At 43.1% G+C, this 22,425-nt stretch overlaps 1 protein-coding gene across 3 annotated transcripts in view; it reads right to left on the reverse strand.

The window, feature by feature from the left end:
* Nucleotides 1-22,425, reverse strand: part of TAFA1 (TAFA chemokine like family member 1) — a 686,648-nt gene that overhangs the window by 207,300 nt on the left and 456,923 nt on the right. For 2 of the 3 annotated variants that reach the window (XM_045289970.1, XM_045289971.1), the window contains one exon: nt 14,860-14,934. The exons of the other annotated variant lie outside the window; for it this stretch is intronic. In XM_045289970.1, the coding sequence (XP_045145905.1) occupies nt 14,860-14,934 (75 nt within the window). The remainder of the gene's footprint in view (nt 1-14,859; nt 14,935-22,425) is intronic. 3 annotated transcript variants of the gene reach the window in all.

Raw genomic sequence — 22,425 nt, forward strand, 5'->3', positions numbered from 1 at the left:
GATTGACAGGCTAGACCCCACCCCTTCGTGATTTGACAAGAGATTATGTAACTGCCACCCAGGGTTTCTGAGGCTTCAGATACTTTCCCTCAGAACATTTGGTAAGTTTGAAGCACTAATCTTGGGGTAAGCAGTTCAATGCTTATCTGACAGGATCTTCAAGGGAGGAGGATAACCCCTACCCCCCACTAAACCTACTGCCATTGAGTTTATTCTGTTCAGAGGTGTCTTATATTGGGTTTCCGAGGCTGTAAAATATTTATAGGAGCAGAGAGCCTCAACTTTCTCACGTGGAGTGTTTGATGGGTTTGAAGCATCCTCTTTTTGCGCAGCAACCCAACGCTGATCTGATGGTGGTAGGAAATACCTCTACAGCCTAGCCAGTCTCACCTGAGCTCACCAGGCTAGCTCATGCTTATAGCACCCCTCCTGAATCTCTGTACAGGTGAAATGCAATGGAATGCTACAAAGAATGTCAACTTTTACAAATGAGATTAGTAAGGATGTAAAACAATTCACTAGCCACTACCACAGCTACCAGACACACACAAAGAACTACCTGAGGTGGATTTCCAGAGTCAGTCCAGCACTACTCATTTCCTGTTTTGCCATTTATTTTGGTTGTGAGTCCTGGTGGCACAGTGGTTATGCACTGGGCTGCTAATTGCAAGGTCTGTGGTTTGAAACCACTGCTGGTGCATAGGGAAAAAGACAGGGGTTCCCTCCCTTGTAAAGAGTGACAGCCTAGGTGACTCACAGGAATAGTTCTACCTGGTCCTGGAGGGCTGCCTGAGTCAGCATCCACTCGATGGCAGTGAGTGAGGTGGGTCTTCGCCTCTTCACATGAAATAGGAGAAAAATAGTGCCTGAGTAGAAGTGCTGTGGGTAGAAAATATCCTTTATGCTTTAGGATGTTGATTTTGTACAAACCAAAACAACTGTGGCCGCCAAGGTGGTTCCAACCAATGACCTTCAGGTTAGCAGTGGAACATAAACTAGACTAAACTTATTAGCCTTCTTTATCGAGGTGAGCTGTGGTTTCTCTACTGGGTTAAAGTCAACTGTTCAGGCAGTGTGAGCCATGTGGACTGTTTGGAGGCATACTCACGGGGCCATGGTAGTTCAAAAATAGCCATGTATAAAATGTAAACAAATCAGGAGCTTTTCCAAGATAATGTTATTTCCAAAGAGAAGCTAGATATGATCCATGAATCATTGCCTAGCTTATACAATCCGAACCCAACCCTCTGCCATCAAGTTGATTCCAACTCACAGCAACCCTAGAGGACCGACCAGAACTGCCTAAAAGGGTTTCTAGGACTGAAATACTTATAGGAGGAGATCACAACATCTTTCTCCTACAGCCAAGCCAGTGGATGTCAATCAACGACTTCCGGGTTAACAGTCAAGTACTTTAACCCCAGTGGTGTGCTCAGGTGTGGTCAAGTTCATCCCGATTCCTGATGATGCCATATGTGCAGAGAAGGACAGCTCCTTTTTTTTTAATATTTTAAAATCATTTTATTAGGGGCTCATGCAACTCTTACCACAAGCCATACATACACCAATTGTGTAAAGCACATTTGTACATTCATTGCCCTCATCATTCTCAAAACATTTGCTCTCCACTTAAGCCCCCAGCATCAGGTCCTCATTTTTCCCCTCCCTCTGCCCTCCCCACTCCCTCATGAACCTTTGATAATTTATAAATTATTATTCTGTCATATCTTGCCCTGTCCAACATCTCCCTTCACCCACTTTTCTGTTGTCTGTCCCCCAGGGAAGAGGTCACATGTAGATCCTTGTCATCAGTTCCCCCTTTCTAACCCACTCTCCCTCTACACTCCCAGTATCACCACTCACACCACTGGTCCTGAAGGGATCATCTGCCCTGGATTCCCTGTATTTTCAGTTCCTATCTGTACCAGTGTAGATCCTCTGGTCTAGCCAGACTTGCAAGGTAGAATTGGGATCATGATAGTGGGGTGTGTGTGTGTGGGGGGATGGGGAAGCATTTAGGAACTAGAGGAAAGTTGTATTTCTCATTGTTGCTACATCGCACCCTGACTGGCTTGTCTCCTCCCCAAGACCTTTCTGCAAGGGGATGTCCAGTGGCCTACAAAGGGGCTTTGGTCTCCACTCTGCTCTCCCCCTCATTCACTATGGTATGATTCTCCTTGGGGTTTTTAAAGGTGGGACCTTCCAGAAGCAGGTCGCTAAGCTTATCTCCCCAGATGTCTTGTGGTGGGTTTAGACCAGCAGCCCTTGGCTAGCAGTCAAATACCTGTCTGTGTCACCACAGCTTCTCTTGCAGGTCACAGCACAGTCTCAAATTCAGCTACACCTTCATATCCCCTACATGTGTAGACCGTGTTTGGCTCAAAATCCAATACCAAGAGGCACTCAAAAATACATTAGCAATTGTTGGTTGAAAATATGAAGAATGATAAAGCAGCCTTCATAATGGTTTAGTGATTTTAGTTTAACACTAAGAAATTATTCATAGTGGTCCTTGGAAATGGTCTATACATTAATCTGATATTGCCTTTACCTGGATGTGGGGGAGCTGATTGCATTTATTTAGACATAGGACATACAGTTTGTGATTTCTATAAAATCAGGGACAACATCTGATTCATTTTCATTCTTTTTAGTTCAATGACTTATGTAAGCTCATAATACATACTTGTTGAAAGCATCCAAATGTGCCAAAACCGACAATTTCAAGTCACTATATTTTAACAAAATAGGTTTAAAAATTAGTTGCAAGGTGATAGAAAGTCCGGACAGACGCCATGTTATATTAATCTCACTGTCCAGCATAGGATATACACTACAAACCAGTCCTATTAAGAACAAAAGCAAGCTCCCATCCTTGTTAACAAGGGCTGATCAGCAAGCTGAATGAAAGTGGGAGAGAGGAAGATTCTTTATGTCTAAAGGTTTAGAGTTCCAGTGAGAACAAGGCAAGGGGGGGTGGTGGAATTTGGGAGGGTCATGTCAAAAGAGGATCTTCTTATTAAAAGATTCTGTTTTGATGAGATCAGCACCAGATAAATGTATCCCAAATGCAATTATTCTGAAATGTGATTAGCCTATGGGAAGTCCGTGATGCCATCTCCATGGGATAAAGGTGGTTGGAGATAACGCGTTTCTGTTACTCGTACACTGGAGAATGGTTTTGCAGGCAGGGAGATAAGAGGTGTTGAAAGTAATGTGACCCATAAAGAATGGATAGAGATGGAGTGTCTGAGATCAATGAGATAATGTGAAGAGGCTGAGGAGGAGCTCTTAGCAGAGATGGGAGCATTTATCTCGCAAGAAAGCACAGGTAGCTTAATAACTAGGATACGTGGAAATAAGTGCCTTTCATCAATACAGTACAGAAGGTGCATGCTTAATGTGGTGCTGGCATATTGGGAGAACTTTAGAAACACACAGGTGGGGTTATATAATATGGAAAAGTGGGGTTTTCAATAGTCATTCCTTCAAGGCATACTGAATTCCAGCGTGCACAGAGTCAAATTATTGTGGTGCACAATTATCTGTTAAAGCATGTACAATCAGTAAGCTCTCCCTCCCAATTCCATCTTCGCATAGGATTGTACAGAGTAGACACATTTTCTTTTTAATGGGCCAAGCAAACAGTATGTGCTTGACTACTAACTAGCAGATTGGTAGTTCAATCCCTCTGGCCCCTTAGCAGCATAGTGGAAGAAAGGCTTGGTGATCTGTATCAGCCAAGAAAATCTTGTGGAACTCAGTTCTACTTTGTCCCACATACAGTTGATATGACTTGAAACAGACTCATGGGCAATGGGTTTGAACTTTTTGTTTTGTTTATATGTATTGAAGTGGATAACGATGTAGTTCCTGGAGGGTATATAAAGCTAATGGTTTTAGCTGCTAAACAAGTGGATGGAAGTGTGTACCCAGCGGTGGCTCCGAAGAAAAGCTGGTGATTTTATTTCTGATAGCTCAGCCCTTGAAAATTCTTAGAGTACAGCTGTACTCTGATATGTGCAGGGTCACCATTAGTAGAAATCAACTCTGTGGATACAGAGAGCAATACAGAGGACAACTGAGACTAGTTTAATTTGTTTGGGGCCAACCCCCCTTCACACTTGAACTTCCTAAATCCCAGAGATTGCTTTATCCATATCCAATACACGCACCATGTTCTTAGAATAGGACCCTTCTCTGACCATCAGGAATTTGAAATTTCTACTTCCATCTGGCTGGTCTCTTGAATCGGTTGGCTTAATCACAGCGTGATGTGCGTGGGCTTGAGAAAGCTAATCTGCAGGACAGATGAGCAACTTCATCTTTGGCCTCTTCTTGAGTTGCCTTCTTGCCCTGAGGTTCCATGAGTCATAGTACATTTCCTTCTTGTGTTTCAGTTTTCCTCAGTGGTTTTCTCTTCCTGTCCAACAAGCAACTGAACATGTGCAGGGATGGGCTTTACCTGTTTGCAGAATCCATTCGCTTTTATTCATGAGAGATGCCCTAACGAAATGAATGTTTGCTGAGCAGAGTGACCTGAATTTTCAGTCTGAATGCTGACAAGCATTTCCCTCTCATCAGAGTCTGATTTGAAAATCTGGCCTCGAATTAAGATGGGCAGATGTGATCTTCCAGATGGAGACTTGTGTGTCTTGATGTAAAATGAAATGACTTCTGTCTCTTCTGGTAGGTTTGACATCAACATTTATTACACAGCCAGAGGTCTGCTGGTGGCTGCTGTGTAAGACGTGCTTGAAAGGTATTCTTTGTCTGGGCTTCTGTGAGGCAAGCAGAGCAGATATGGGCTTGTGGTGTGATAAACGGGCCAAGGCTTAGAGTCTAGGACCTACTTCTTTGACTAGCCCCAGTAAGTCTCCATGAGCTTATTTGGTCGAAGCTGAATTGAAAGGTAGAGAGAAAGAACTGTGATTTTTACATTTACTAGACAGGCGTGCAATTCTCATTTTTGCAATTGCTAATCACATGACTTTAGTTCAGTTACTCACACCTTCTGAGTCTCCATTTCCTTAGCTATAAAGTGAAAAGCACACGTCTTCCTTTATAGAAGTAGAATAGGCATCTCATGAGTGGGCGCGTGTTAGGCATTCGTTACGTAGTAGCTACCATTATTAGGCTTATGGCTGGGCTTCATTCATTTACTTATTCATTCATTCTTCAAATATTTCCTCTGCCTAGTGTATGTCAAGTACTGTGTAAGGGGCCAGAAATAAATCATTAGACAAAAATGACTCCCATTCTGTCATGGTGCTTGCAATTCAGTGGCCGGGGAGGTCTGGCGGAGCCCTGGGGGCACAGTGGGTTACAAGGTGAACTGCTAACTGCGTGGTCAGCAGTTGGAAACCATTAGGGGCTTTCTCATGGGAAACTGCTGGAGCCTTTGACTCCTGTGAGACTTACCACCTCAGAATACCCAGGGGCTGTTCTACTCTGCCCTATGGGGTCACTACGAGTCAGGAACGACCCCATGGCAGGGACAGATGGTATCAATTATTTCTTCTCATCGGCGACCATAAAGATTTACAGTCTCCGGAACCCTATGGAGCAGTTTGACTCTGTCCTGGGCTGATAGGATCACAATGAGTCAGAATCAACTATGCTGGATTGCAGTGGGTGGGTGGGAATGGTGACGACCCTAAAGGAGCCTGGGTGACATAGGAGTGAAGCCATCAGCTGCCAATTGAAAAGTCAGCAATTTGAAACCACAGCCACTCTGTAGGAGCAAAGACACACAACCTTAGAACCCTCATGAGCAGCCCTCTCTGGCCCACAGGGTCACTGTGACTTAGAATTGACCCAACAGCAATAGGTTGGTACTCCATAACTGGTCAGGGCTATGTGCCACTTAAAATGGAAAGGATATACCAACTGTGAACTTCACACATTGAAGGACCGATATTTCCTCCCCGAGATTGAAGTCAAACAAATCCATTCCCAACGCCAGTGAGGGATTTGCCTGAGGAAAGACTGGGGCTTTGCACATGAGCGTCCTTTATAAACCTAGACCATCTTTCAAATACGTTTTGTCTGTTCCCTCAGGAGTGGCCCTGGGTGCAGCTCCTGCTGAGGCTGTTCTTCTGCGTCTTCCACTCTTTTTTCACCCCACCCCAATCATCGAAGTCATCGGTGCTGCATCTGTTTGTTTCCATTTGATCGGTTGTATCATTCCATTGTATGAATTCACCCTTGCCAGTGGCTTCCCGGAACTGTGGTTTTCCAATTCAGTTTGCCTCTGCCCAACAACAAGTCTACACTGTATTATGCCCTGACATTTCCTTCCCTTGCTATTTTGTATCAGCTGCCAGTTTCATACTGGGCAAGTTGTCATGTGATTATCCACGAGTAAAAGTGGCCCTTTGAGCAGACAGACCTGGAGGAACACCACACGTTGGCAGTCCTGCTCTAAACCCACCTGGCTCTCTTCATCAAAGAGCTCATTAACTCTGAGGTTGGGCATGGCAGACTATTCTCTGTTTGTCTAGATCAGAGTCCATGACAATCTTGTTCTTACTGGCTTGCATGTTTTCAATTGGCTAGGTACCCTCATGCCACCACCAGCATCTAGGGGTGCCCTAAATTCCATAAGATTATTCTCTACAGGGATGCCTGGGGCTTGGCAAGACCATTGGTGACCTTGCTGGTATTTCAGAAATGGATGAATACTCACCCACTTCCTGCTTCTATGATCACCTATCTTCACCTGTTCTAAACCTATAAGGGCATCTTAAATGACTTAAATTTGATTATTTTTATCCCATATTTGGTTAACGTTGGAGAAATAAGGAGGTACTTTTACGACATACCTTCTGTGATAGTTAGGTTTTCTGTGCCAACATGGCTCCCGTAGGAACATGTGGGCAGAGTCTAACCTGTAGTCGGGCCGCAGCTTGAGTAGAGGGCTGCCTAGATAAAGGACTCCCTGGAGGCTGGCCTCCCTCTCTCTCTGTTTCACCTTTCTCTGGCGAGCCACTCAAAGACCTGCTCCAGCCCTGGGATGTGGCCACCACCATTGGATCTACATAACCTGGCACCCACCGGTCCATAATCTTCTGGCACCCTGCAACATTGCATGCAGCTGTGCGAGTCTGAAAAGGGACTTAGGGACGTGTGTGGGACTTATGGACTGGTCTTGAACTTATAGCCTTGATTGGACTGGGCTGGGATACTGAATGGACATAGAATTGCTTAGTGATATAAAGCACTTTCTGATACATAGAGGAATGAATGTCAACGGATTTGTTTCTTTAGTTTGCCAACCTAATACACCTTATATGGGTTAGTCCAACTCTGAAGTGCCTCAGAAGAAACACCTGTGATCTACTTACAAAAATGAGCCATGGACAATTCTGTGCAGAAGTTTTTTGGACACACCAGGTTGCAATGAGATGGAATCAGTTCCCTGACCATTCCTGTGATGTCTTCAACCACAAGCTCTCAAGCTGTCTGGTGGGCTAGCCCCACTACACTGTTCTCCAAAATTCCAATTATTTACAGGCTACACACACAGAAAAATCCAGATTTCTAGTTTCTTTGGGGTTAAAATAATTTCAGAAGGATTTGCAGCACTGGAGCGGCAAGCCTTCATGGGAGTCATTGAGTAGTCGGCCCCACTCCACTGAGAAATAGCTCATGCTTTTCACTTGACCTTAGTCTCTGCCACTCTCTGCTGCCTCCACTTTGACAATTTTAGCTTATTTATTTATTTGTTAATTTCCTGAATCTCATATGCACTCAAAGGTGCTCTGGTGGCTCAGTGGTTAAGCATTGGGCTGTGAACCAGAAAGTTGGTGGCATAAACTCATCAGTCACTCCATGGAAGAAAGATGAGGCTGTCTATCCCCATAAAGATTTAGTCTCCGAACCCCTATGGAGAAGTTCCACGCTGTCCTATGCTGTCATAATGCGTTGCAATCAACTCATCGGCAATAGATGGCATCCATTTGAGGTTGCAGCATCTGGATTAGGTCATTTGGGGCCTTTAGCTTCACACTGATCCTGAGAATAAATATCATCTGCAGTTCTCAAGTGAGGAGACAGAGGCTCGGGTTCTAACAACCGCACAGTGCTTATTTGTATGGTATCAAAGGTTAGAGAAAACAAAATCATACCATTGGAAAGTGGATTATTGCAGGAGCAGTTAGGTTGAAATTTAACACCTTATCATTTCATCCCCCTTTTGACCCATTTTAAAGTTGCCCTACTTTTCACTCTTTTCTGCTTTATTTTCTATTGAAGTTTCTTTGTGTTTTACTTTGTTATTATTGTTGTTTTGATTTTTTAAAAACTGTTTTCCTGCATATGAAATCCAGGATTGGTAAATCTGCAGAGAAGGTAATTGGGTTAATGGTTCCTCAGGGGGAAGGCAGGGGCTGTAGGAAGGGGAGCTAATAGTGATGAGCATCAGAATGAAGAAAAGGCTCTGAGATTGCTTGTGGTGATAATTGTACAACACATCGTGATGTGATTGAACTATTGAATTCTATGCTGTGTGAATTATATAAAATAGAATCAATGGGAAAACTAAAGGGTTCCTGACTTACTTGGCTGACTGATAGCTACCCTCTACTGATGCTATCTAGATGACTGCTTTAGTGGTACAGTTAGAACTAAACCAGTAACCAACCAATCAAAAATAGTTACCAGAGAAACGAGGAAATGCAATGTTCTGGAAGATTATTCTCGAAAGAAGCTACTCTGAATCCAAAGCTTATACAACACAAGGACAGCCATGTAAGTATGTAGATTTGCTTTGGTACCCCTTCCCGGGCTAGGATGTGTTTTGCTCTTTCATTGGCTAGAAATGAGAATTGACTGGCGGAAGTCCTAGCACTGTGTAAGGAAAATTGAAGGCTTGCTATAAGCGAAGGTGGGGTAGAAAGGGGAACCAATTATAAGGATCTACATATAACCCCCTCCCTGGGGGACAGGCAACAGAAAAGTGGGTGAAGGGAGACATCAGACAGTGGAAGACATGACAAAATAATAATAATAATTTATAAATTATCAAGGATTCATGAGGAAGTGGGGAGCGGGGAGAGGAGCTGATACCAAGCGCTTAAGTGGAGAGCGAATATTTTGAGAATGATGAGGGCAACGGATATACAAATGTGCTTGACACAATTGATGGATGTATGGATTGTGATAAGAGTTGTATGGGCCCCCAATAAAATGATTTTTAAAAATCATTAGCATTCCCAGGCTGCTCCTTGGCACTCTGCAGATATATTCAGTGGTTATGTATTTCACAGAATAAGACAAAAACAAACAAACACATGCGTGTGTACACATGGGCACAGATACTATAAAAAAACATTCAAAAGGAAACAAATGGGAAGACATTTAAAAAAGAGAACAATTATTCCTCACATTAATCTAAGAGTATATTGTCGGGTCTTAAATATGGGCTCATGAAAACAAATAAGCTCTAATTCTTGCAAAGTTTTGACATCACTTTTCTTCTTCTACACACAGACAAAAGGAACTCTGCCATCAAATTTGCCCCAGTAATTTCTGTAATTCACTTTGCAATTTTTGCCACATAGGTTCTGATACTTCTCTCAATTTGGTTAAACTCAAGCCGCAAATCAAAGTTTTAAAACTTGTTCCATTGTTTAAACAAATATTCATTCATCCATTATATCTTTGAGTGTTTCCAAAGGTGTACGGGTGCTCCTATTTTCTTCGCTCTTATCTGAAGGAAGGATGCCTCTTGCCTTTGGAAGGTGGTGCTTGCAAATATTCTGAGCAGGAACCTGGATTTGTTTGTAATAATAATGTGCAAACACGTGCATGCAATTCTAGAAATGACAGCTTTTGTTTACCAACAAGGGCATTTAGAGGAGCAATGAAAAAGGCAGTGTTAATTGACAACCGATGGAAACCAGTGTGAGAGGGAGTCTTGGCAAATCCCCAAGAAATTGAGGATTTAAATGGAACAAGAGCTGTCAATAATAGAATCAGCTGAGCGAGACCGATCACTCAGAAACCGGGCAGGCCAAAATTGGCCTTAATCTGTGACTATATTGGTTAATGACCAATGGTACCAAGTGACTGATCACAGCAATTTTAAAATTTGTATCATAAATATTTTATCATCAATCATAATGATTTATTCAAATACATATGAAATTCTTTCTTACAGGCAGGATTCATTTGCAAGGAATACAAGTTTACTTTAATACTTTTCGAATGTGTTGAACTTCAGCAAATATGTATTGACATGAAATACAAATTGTTACATAACCTTTCATTCCCATTCATTCATTATGAGAGAGACTGATCGAAGGGTTTTTCAAAACCACCTCTTAATTATACAAGAACTGCTGATCCTTGTGAATGGTTCCATCACAAAGCTGTGCATATTAGACTCTTTAGTTCTCTATTTGTGGGTGTGTGTGTGTAGAGTATGCAAGACTGATATCCCAGTACATCTTTTTCTTGAAATTGGAGTTACAAAGCCCAGTAAAAGAAGGGACTTCTCTGCCCTAATAAAAGATAGGCTATATATGCTAATAAAATTTGAAGTTCATATCCTTTCATAAAAGTTACGCATCTCAAAGTCAAACTCACTGTCTTCAAGCTGATTCTGACTCATAGCAACCCTGTAGAACCAGGGAGACCTGCGACTTTCTGAGACTGTCACTTTTTATGAGAACAGCTTGCCTCATCTTTCTCCCAAGGAGCAGCGAGTTGTTTTGAACAACTGACCTTGTGGTTAGCAGCCTTCACAATGTTTATGGAAAATCCCATGTTTTAATAACATTTTTCCCACATCTCTGAACTTTCTGAAACTCCCTCATGTGTGTCTCTGTGTGCATATATATGAATGTGTGTGTGTATATATGCATACATATAAATTTAATTTTTTATATCACCTTACATAATAAATCAGATTTTAATCAGATGCTTTTCTTAAGTGCATTTATAACCTCCACCCTATCAATACTTCTTCTGAAGATAAGAAAAAGTTATTCACAGAGGAAATAACAGGAGAAAGAAATAGGTGTAAGTGATAAAGTAAGAATACATTCATATATGCTAATGTCTTGATTTTTTATTCGCTCAGATTTCCCTTTGGCTGGGTGGCGGGTGGTAACTTATTGGAAGGAAATATGAGTATGTTGTTCTTGAATATGCTCCCTTTCCATTTCAACAGGTGCCAATAAGTGAATCTCAGAATAATGCTGATGAACTGGGGGAGGGTGTAGGGGAAGCATTCTAGAACTCCCTTTGTTTTTGTTTGCTTACTTGTCTGAATTTTATTTGTGTAAAATTAAAGCCTCGCATTCAAACTGTCCTTCTGAGATGGGTTCTTATTTTTCTATTTTAGGTTTCTTTCTTTAAACTATATCATCTTTTATTTTTTGCCATTTATGTTTATTAAAATCGTTTTATTGGGGATTTGTACAACTCTTATCACAATCCATACGTACATCAATTGTGTTAAGCACATTTGTTGCCATCAACATTCTCAAAACATTTGCTTTCTACGTGAGCCCTTGGTAACAGCTCCTCATTTTCCCCTCCCTCCCCAACCCCCCTCCTTCATGAACCCTTGATAATTTATAAATTATTATTATTTTGTAATGTTTTACACTGTCAGACGGCTCCCTTCACCCACTCTTCTGTTGTCCATCCCCCAAGGAGGGGGTTATATGTAGATCCTCTAAATAGCTTCCCCCTTTCTACCCTCACCTTACCTCCACCCTCCCGGTATCACCAGTCTCACCACTGGTCCTAAGGGGTTCATGTTTCCTGGATTTCCTGTGTTTCCAGTTCCCATCTGTACCAGTGTACATCCTCTGGTCTAGCCAGATTTGTAAGGAAGAATTGGGATCATGATAGTGGGGGAAGGGAGTGTCAGAGGAAGCATTAAAGAACTAAAGGAATGTTGTATGTTTCATCGTTGCTACACTGCACCTTGACTGGCTTGTCTCTCCCTGAGACCCTTCTGAAAGGGGATGTCCAGTTGCCTATAGATGGGCTTTGGGTTCCCACTTCACACTCCCCCTCATTCACAATGATATGATTTTTTGTTCTTTGATGCCTGATACCTGTTCTCTTCGACACCTTGTGATCACACAGGCTGGTGTGCTTCTTCCATGTGGGCTTTGTTGCTTCTCAGCTAGATGGCCACTTGTTTATCTTCAAGCCTTTAAGACCCAAGATGCTATAACTTTTGATATCCAGGCACCATCAGCTTTCCTCACCACATTTGCTTATGGACCCATTTTGTCTTCAGCGATCGTGTCGGGAAGGTGAGCATCATGGAATGCCAGTTTAATAACACAAAGTGTTCTTGGGTTGAGGGAGTACTTGAGGAGGCCCAATGTCCATCTGCTACCTTAATACTAAACCTATAAATATATGCAGGTAGATCTATGCCTTTGGACCATAATGGGGGAAGGACTTGAAGGCCTTGTAGAAATAGTCTTGTGGTCTAATGATGAGGTCATCGGCACTTATGACTTCAAATAGTACCTCTCTTTGGAGATTGAGAAACACCTCTTCTCTTTATCAGGCCTTGGAAAAAGCTAGAATGCCCAGCACCTCCATTATTTATACAACCCAAGACTGAATGCTTGGTGACCAGAGAACATCTATACTAACTTCATATTCATCAATTAGTGTGATTGGGATATTGTCAGATTCAGTGGTGAAGCTGCACACATTTTCAAAAGCTGCACGGGTTAGTACTTTGGGGGAAAAAGCCATCTTTTCACATGGGGATGTGGACAAATGAAAATTTCCAGCAATTAACTGGCAGCATTGCATGTGTATTTACATGTAGGATGGCTTATTTTTCATTTTAATTAGCTTTTAGAACATTGCCTGGGATACTAATAAATGTATGGGAATATGTATATATAAATAAACTGTTTACATCTGAGCTAATTTGCTTCACCATTAGATATTGGCAGCAGCTAAGTGAGCCATTAATGGTGGACATTAGTCTTATAGACAATGGAACCAATCCTTCCACTCAAGCCATCCTTTCTTTTTCTACTTCTATCCCAGACTTCACTGCTGCTCTAGAAGAGCATTTCTTGAGAATGACTTCACAGTGGAATCACCCCGGGAGCATCAAAACTAACCAAACCACTAGCGATCTAGCAAACTCTGGCATGGATCCTAATTCACAATGTCTGCAATTGTGTCTGATGGCCGGTGAGACCACAACATGTTTAGGAAACTTCCCAGATGATGCTAATGTCAAGATGGTGGACCACTGAATCATGAATGCGTTTCCTCATATTGTAGGAACATCACCTTGAGGAATGCAGGTCTTCCATTCCTGTCCCTCATTTACAGATGACTCGAGTGGTCGTAGCTAGGTTTGTGGCTGTTTGCCTCCCAGCGGCGAAGCCTCGCAGCCTATGACTGTTAATGGACACTAAAAATGATCCGTAGAACCAAGGGCTGAGCGTTTATTTGATTTAACTTGTCTTTCCTTTGACTTATTCGTAATCACCCCTGTTACAAGACTATGGTACCAAGTTAAACCAGTTACCAAGTGACCGCTAGAGGGATTGAGATGATTTCAGAATAGTAATAATAATAAAATACCTCACTGCCACGGAACCAATTCCAACTCACAATGACCCTGTAGATCAGAACAGAACCGACCCCCTGAGTTTCCAAGGCTGTCAATCTTTGTAGAAGCAGAAAGCCTCATCGTTCACCCACAGAACAACTCTGGGTTGGAGCCACCAACCTTGCTATTAGCAGTCCACTGAGCCACCTATCATGCCACCAAAGTGTCTTTCATTTAAGAATAACCCTGATAATTTATAAGAAGCCATGTTTTCAATGGGTGAAAAGAATAGTTTAGACCCCAAGAGAGTTCTGTGCCAGAAACAGCCCACTTGAAGCTTCAGATGAGACTTAAAAACACACAACATGACAGTTTATGGGCTTACACTGTCTGAAATGCTTTCACAAGGTAGCTCATTACATCTTTTTGGTCACTTTGTGAGGTAGTGACTATTGCTCTCTCCGGGGAAGAGACAAGGAAAGTAAGGTTAAAATGGAAGAGGGGAACAAGTGGTTCTAGAAGCTTTGAGTGGGTCCCGGACTGTGCCCAGGTGTAATGGACAGAGAAGTCTGAAGAGAAACACGTTGCGAAACATTGGGCTTCAGAGAGCACTTGTATCTGCTGGTGAGCCCTGGTGGTGCAACCGTCAAGCATTTGGCTGCTAACTGAAAGGTGCGCGATTTGAACCCATGGGAGCAAGGACAGGCGAGCTGAGATTTTAGGCTAGGAAACCCTCTGAGGTGGCTATGAGTGGGAACAATGTGCCAATATCAGTTTTTCATCTGATATTGGGCCTCTAATGAAAACAACCGGTACAATTTATCTTCCTTTGGCACTGTTAAGCACTTCATTATTTCATTTAACCCCCACAAACCCAGAAACAACTACCCTGATTCCCCGAAAGTAAGACATTCCCTGAAAATATGACCTACTTACAGTTTTTCCTCTCACTGAAATAAAAGGCATCCCTCCGAAAATAAGCCCTCCCCCAAAATAAGCCCTCCCCCAAAATAAGCCCCCCCAAAGCTACCATAACTCTGGACTCTGGACCATAGTGGTGGGCGCTGTTGGCTGCAGCTGGAGCAGACAGAAGCCCAAGGGTCTTTTTTAATAAAACAATAAACAATAAATGTGTATAGTTTTCTTCTTCATGGAAAAATAAGACATCCCCTGAAAATAAAGACCAAGCACATCTTTGGGAGCAAACATTAATATAAGATACTGTCTTATTTTGGGGGAAACGGTATTATTATTCTCAAGTTACAGAGGAGAAAATTTAGGTTTAACGAAGTTAAATAACTTGCCCAAAGTCACCGAGCTGGGCTTCAACTGTCTGGCCTTCAATCCTGTATTCCAAAACTCTGCCATATGCTGCCTTTCTGTAAGAGAAGAGAGGAAGTGCATTTATTTATTTATTTATTTTAACATTTTATTAGGGGCTCATACAACTGTTATCTCAATCCATACACACATCAATTGTGTAAAGCGCATTTGTACATCGTTTCTCAAAACATTTTCTCTCCATTGAAACCCCCGACATTAGGTCCTCATTTTCCCCCTCCCTCCCCACTCCCCCCTCCCGCATGAGCCCTTGATAGTTTATAAATGGGTATTTTGCCATATCTTGCCCTGTCCGACGTCTCCCTTCATCCACTTTTCGGTTGTCTGTCCCCCAGGGAGGAGGTCACACACAGTTCCATGTAATCGGTTCCCTCTTTCCTACCCATTCTCCCTTTACCCTCCCTGTTTTGCCATTCACACCACTGGTCCTATAGGGCTCATCCGTCCTGGATTCCCTGTATTTTCAGTTCCTATCTGTACCAGTGTACCTCCTCTGGTCTAGCCAGTCTTGCAAGATAGAATTCGAGTCATGGTAGTGGGAGCGGGGAGGAAACCTTTAGGAACTAGAGGAAAGTTGTATTTCTCATCATTGTTACATCGCACCCTGACTGGCTCAGGAAGTGCATTTATATCAGCCATATGACACTACATTCTGTTTCTTGACATTTCCCCCCCCCCCCCCAGGAAGACCCTGCCTGTCTCCAAAATATTTCTCCTTAAGAAACGCCCACACTATCTTTGTAATACCTTGCAACCTGGGACTTGGGTAAGGATGGTAGGGCAGACCATAGGTTGAATCACAGTGCCATCTGCCTTTTCTGGCATTCAGATTTCAATTCATATCATTTCGTACTCACCACGCCCACAATTCCCTGGCAAGCTCAGCTCCATGAGAGGATCACCAGGGTACTTTAACAACAAGTAACGCCTGGTGTCAGCGAGTCAATTCTGACTTACACTCACACTCTAAGACAGTGAAAGCTTATGGAAGCAGACTTCCACATTTTTCTCCTGAGGAGTGCCGGATGGATTTGAACACCAACCTGGAGATGAGCAGCCCAGTGTTAAATCCAGTACCACTTCAAGGATGCTTACCTATCTTCCTTTGACATGGCCAGCACAGCCACACACATCTTTGCTTTTCTCGGTCAGTGCCTCTCACCCTTCCTGTTCCCTATCCCCATACCTTTTTATTTTTTTCTTTCCTCTGTGATTTGGAAGTTCCATGGCATCTTTAAAGGTAGATACTGCAACTTAATTTTGGTAGCCATGGCCCTTGCAATAGAGGCCCTTGAGCCTCCACTCCAGTTAGTATCAATCCTGGTCCCATAAGAAACGAATGCAGCCAGGTCAGAGAATGGGATTGTAGTCAGACAGACCTACATTCTACCACCTGCTATCTGTGAGAAGACAGGGAATCACTAGGAATCTCAAGAAAGAGCCTCGGTTTCCCTGTCTTTAAACTGCACCCAAGCATGCACACTTTACTGGGCAATTCACAAGACCTGCTTGGTGTAGTACTGTGGTGTCTGCTTAGCACATGTTAACAGCTATACCAAGCCAACCACAACTATTATTATTTTCCTACAAAATAAAAGAGACTTTAGCATTATAATTGAAGCTACGGGCAGAATGTGGTTTGTGGACATGCTGATTGCCATACAAAATAAGATTTATAGGGAGCAGAGACTCCACAGGCAGATGCGTTTTTTCAAGTCCCTGCTATACCACTTGCTTAGCTGCATGATCTTTGAGATGTTACTCAACATCTCTGTGCCTCTTTTTCTCAACTGAAAATGAGGATAAAAATAGTATCTACATGATAGGGCTTTCATGAAAATTTAAAAGCTAATATGAGAGTTGACAAATGTGGACACCTTTGAACAAAGTCTACCACATATTAAGCAGAATGCCAGTATTAATTATTTGTTATTATTTCAGTTAAATTCTCTCTGAATTCACAATAGCAAAATAAAACTGAAGAATATGCAGTCTATTGTCTTCTTAGATATATACCCAAGTTTCCCTAGGAACTTATATATCCAGAGTTATAAATTTGTATGTCTAGAACTTTATAAGATTTACATGCTCCCCTGGAAATATATGTTCCCCCTGAAATGCATTCTTCTCTTTAGTACCTTTACCCTCCTTAATTAAGTTTTTGCTCCAAATTCTTCACTAAGGTGTTCTTCTTTTACTTTGTAACATCTTTTTTGAAATATTATAAATGCACCTCCTAAATCATGGCTAGGCAATGTCTATTGAGAGCCATGGATCAGAGTTTCCCAAAATTCCCTGCTAGAAATTACCAAAAGCAGTTATTTAATGTCCAGGTTTCCAGGCCATTACCTAAATCAGCAAGTGAGGTTTGGGTCGGCACTCAGGAAACTGTGTTTGAAACCAACACCCTGCACAGGCTATTCAGAGAGATGATCCCTTTGTCCCTTTGATGATCCCTCAGTGCTGCCACAAAGCTGAGGAAGGAGAGAGCAACAAGGCCACCAGTTACATTTTATTCTGATTTCACTGCTCCCAGCCCCAGGGGGGGAATTTCTCAGCTTTCTTCCTGTGAGCAATGACTCTCAGACACATGTGCAATCTTCATTTCTGAGATTTCTAACCTCTAGTAGCCCACGCTGTCGAGTCGCCCAAATCCATCAGCTGGAAACACTTTTCCTGGCATGTGGAACAAGACAGAGGCAATGCAACCCCAGAGACTCAGCAGAGAGTAGGGAAATGGGGAAAAATCTGAGGCTGGCATCTTTGTAACCTCGAGAAATCCACCCGTTTGGGTATCTATAAGACAGAAGCTAGCCCTTGCCGTTCAGTTCAGAAGCATGACCGATTTCACAGGTTATTCCTGGCCAGAAAATGGGAATGAGTAATGGTTTCATTCTTTAAAAGGACCAGGGTAGAACTTTTAAAGAAAACCAGGCAGAAGGCATTTCAAAGATGGCTTAGGGTATTTTTGTTTATTTTCCTTATATATAGTGTTTTCTCACTCAATGATTGGAAGTTAAGTATTTCCCTCCCTCACTCTAGGTGAGACGATGTAGCGGGTGCTACAGAGCATAGATTTGACCCCCAGAGGTCTCTGGGACTCTGGGTTCCATTTCCCATCCACTCATGCTGAGGCCTTGAATTGAACACGTCCGTCAGGGTCTCAGGAGACTGGTTTGCTTCCCTCTCAAATGATGCTGTGCTGGTAGGTGCCCTGGAGTGGATTTCCACCCCATCCCCCCTGTGCCCAACAGAACAGAACACGGCCCGTCCTGTGCCATCCTCACCGCTGTTTAGTTTGAGCCCGTAGCTGCAGCCACAGTGGCAATGTAGCTCATCAAGGGTCTTACACTTTTTCATTGTCCCTCCTCGTTACAAAGAATAATATCTTTTCCAAGGACTGGTCTCCCCTGATAGGAATGATCTTTACCACCTAATACTTGATCCAAAGACTAAATGAGATACAGGTTTTCTCCACTATCCAAAAGTAGATCATTACTATGAAAATGCTCGCGAGCTGAAATGGTGCCAAGCAGAAAGGCAGGTACCATTCATTAATGCTGGCGACATTGTCGGGCATCCACAGAACCAAGTCGCACATAAGACTAGAATTACCACCCGCGTTCGGTGTTCAAAGCCAGGTGGCTTGATGCTAAGCTTCTGCTATAACTCCCAGGGGCCAACCCAAAGCAAACTTACTGCCATCAAGTCGATACTGATTTGTCGTGACCCTTTAGGACAGGGTAGAACTGCCCCCCTGTGAGTTCCTGAGACTGTAACTCTTCATGGGACTAGAAAATGCCTGTGTGTCTGTTGTAGCGCCGCGGGTGATTTCTACCTGCCCATGTCGTGGCTGGCAGCCTCCCTCGCAAGCACTATGCCACCAGTGCTCCCCTTCCTGCAGAAGGAGCAGTGGGTTCACTTTGCTGCTTGGGCACCCACTGCCTCTTAAACAGGCTGCGGTCGAAGAAACCCTGAACCCTTGTTTCACCTTCTACCCACTTTCTGATAAAAGCAAAAATGTTAGAAATTTCATCTGTTAGCTAAAGCTGGCTTTAGCTAACATAGAGGACGCATAAAAGGAAACTGGCATAAAGTCAACTTTAAAAAAGCAAGGGAGACGGTGCCTTCTGTAAAGCACTGAGCATGGGTGCTGGCACAGGAGACACCCTGAGGACACTGGCTGTGTTGTTGCGCATGCTCCCCAACGTGGGTCACGTGTTTAACCCGAGCTCACGGTCACCTCCTCTCTATTTCCACGTGTGTTCTTCTTACTTATGGCTCATTGTGCAACTCAAATGTCCATTCCTTCCCACTGCTCCCAGACTCACAAATACGAAGCACCAACTCAGCCAAGGCTCTCTGGTGGCTTAGTAGGCTATGTGTTGGATTGCTAACCACAAGGCCAAGTTTGACTCTGCCAGCGGTTCCCTGGGAAGAAGAAGAGGCTTTCTCATCCCATAAAGGCTTACGGCTTCAAAACCGCATAGGGGCAGTTCCACTTCATCCTCCAGGGTCACTGTGAGCTAGAATAGAATCCATGCCAGGAGGTAGGGAGGTGTGTACCTAGCAGGATTACCTACCACCCCCCTCTCCACCTTTCTATCCCCACAAAATCTCACTGTCATGGAGCTAATGCTGACTCAGAGTAACCCGGTAGCACAGCGTTGAGCTGACTCTGGATTTTAGAGACCGTCACTCTCTAAAGGAGTAGAAACCTCCGTCTTTCTCCTGAGGGTAAGGTGGCCATTCAAACTGCTGGCCTAGTGGTTAGGGTCCTTTGTTAGTCTGGGGACTTTAGAGAAAGAAATCCACAGAAACTCAGGTATGTTTTATATAAAGGTTAAGTGCATATCAATAAAACATCCCAACCCAGTACGGCCCAAACCCAAAGTTCAACATTAACCCATATACCCGACACCGATCCACAAAGTCCTCCTCCATCTCACAAAACAGCTGTAGTGATGCCGACTGCAGGAGAAAAGCCAAGTCAGTGAATGTGTAAGCATGTCAGCGTTGGCAGGGGTCTCCACACGGCTGCTTCAGCACCCAGGGTTGCATCAGGGTAGGTCTATGTGGCTTCTCCTTAGGGATGTCTTGTAGGAAGTGAGCCTTGCCAGGTAAAGCAGGGGACTGACTGAGGCAGCTGCACCCTGGTCCATCACAAAGCAAGAGATGTGTTTATTGGCCAGGTTGGCACAATAAACTAACTACCTCAGATCCCAACTCCTAACCCAATGCGCTGCTTGGGTCTCTGGCAGAGTCCCCAGGTGGGGCAATTGGTCAATATATTTGATTGAGAACCAGACATATCTTGGAAGACTCTGCTTCTGAAAAGTCAGCCATTAAAGTACCCGATGTAGCAGATCCCTAATCTGACACACTTGGGGACATCATGAGCAACTAGCATATACCTGGAATATACTCTAATCTGCATATTTAGGCTTTGAAAAGGTGTGAGGCAGGGATTGAGGGGAAATCATCCACGAGTGGGATAAAAATAGCACCAGAAATTCTCCATCAGAGGATTAGAGAGCCTGTTCATCCTATTTTAAAACCAGAACCTTTGAGTGGGCACATAGAGGCCAGCTTTACATCATTAAAAGAGAGAGAAAAACAAATGTGCCATTATGTTGTTTTAAAACAAATTCTATTCTCTTCCAATTCCTCATCACCTACTGAGACACAACCCATATTTGAGTTAGAAATAAAGTGTGCTCAGAATTACATCTACCTTTCGACTCTCCTTCTGGTCTGTGGGCTCTCTTTTTCTAGATGATTGTCATTGCTGCTCGAGTCAGACTTTTGGCCGTTTTCATCTAGCAACATTCTCAGACTTAAATTTGCTGAAACCGTATTATGTAAGTTCTTCTTAAAAAGTCTTTTACAGCTTCACATTTTCTCCAGAGATGATCGAACTGCCTTTCCAGCCCTTCCTGTAACGAACCGAACCACCTGCCGCTCAGAAGCATTGCTCTTTTTAGCGCTTCCCGTCTTCTGGAATTTAACCGGGCTTCTTCCTGCTCACCCTTTGGTGGAGGTTGCCATTGAGTGCTGGCGCCTGACCCATGGAGTAACTGTTTAAATACTTGGGAACTGCTGTGAGGTCACCCTTAGATGATTGTGAAACTGTGATTTTTCTGGAAAAAGTGTGTTTTGCCTCATTACTTCTGCAGGGTAAAATGTATCACGCTTTTCTCCATCATCATGATAGAAAAGGCTGGGAATGTAAAAAAAAAATTCTTGTGAACATTAAATTTACTGATTTAAAAGCCTCTCAACAGTCCTTTCTAAGACTCAGTGAATAATAACTGATGTTGATAAATTTCAGTTTTCATTAGTGCCTCATAAAACTTTTTGGGGGCTGTATGATGCTGTCACCATGTTAACATATAGCACCAAGATGTCTACTTCAGTATGAAATGTGAGCATTTCCAGATGAATCAGTGACTTGGACATTGCTGTGTCTTCCCATGAGGCCACGCTGTGAATTGAAACAGTAGCATGTGCCATGCGTACGTGTGCAAATAGCCCTGCAAATGACCAACTACGAGAGAACAGTGAGACTGATTTGAAATTTTCAACTTGCTGATCGAGCATGTGTGGCTTTAAAAATCTACACGGCATGGCAGCCCCCACTGAGCAGTTAGCAAGGTAAAAACTTCCCTTTTTCTCCAACCACAACCCCTTTATCGGTATTTGCTGGTGACAAGCAGAATTGGCATTTTGCTTAGAGAACAATATCTGCATTAATTATGCCCACAATAGTGCTTGGGCACCAATGGTGTGCATCACGTCATACATTGTGGTTGCAACTAGACAAACGCTCTTGCAGGCAAGATGAGCACATACGTTATTCTGTTGACATCGTTAACCATAAAAACCTTATATTTGGGCAAATGGTTCCTCGAAAGAGGTACAATTCCTTAACTGTTTTTAGGATTCACAAGTTGGAGGTTTCTGTGTGAACCTGTCAAATAATAAAGATACCAATCTATGTATACCATTTCATTTTTGAAGACTTCAATTTTTTTAATTAAGTTGATACATTGTACATCCCAAGTTGCAATTACTAATAAATATTTGAAAGTGTTTCTTCTCATTTTGAGTTGTGCCCCATCAGTGAATGAAGGTCTCTAAGTCTTTACTCCATCCAGGTCATTATAGTGGGCTCTACTTTGAGAAGGTAGCTTTTCCTTTGTTATATTTCGAGAGCACTGGTGATGTAGTGGGTACTGGGTGGGGCTGCTAGCTATGGGGTCAGCAGCTCAAAACCACCAGCTATTGGGTGGGACAAGATGAAGATTTCTACTCCTGTAGGAAGCCATCCCTTGTCTGTCAGTTTGCCGTACGGGGGTGGCTTGGGTGTTTCTGTGATGCTGGAAGCTATGTCACTGGTATTTCAAATGCCAGTAGGATTACCCAACATGAAATGGATTCAGCAGCGCTTCTATACAAAGCACATATAACGAATGAGGAATTGGCTGCCCCCTCTGGAGGAAATACCTGCTTCAAACCCGATGCATAGT

This window comes from Echinops telfairi, unplaced genomic scaffold, assembly GCF_000313985.2.
Source record: "Echinops telfairi isolate 266 unplaced genomic scaffold, ASM31398v2 ScPeMD7_31;HRSCAF=116, whole genome shotgun sequence".
Lineage (NCBI taxonomy): Eukaryota > Metazoa > Chordata > Mammalia > Afrosoricida > Tenrecidae > Echinops > Echinops telfairi.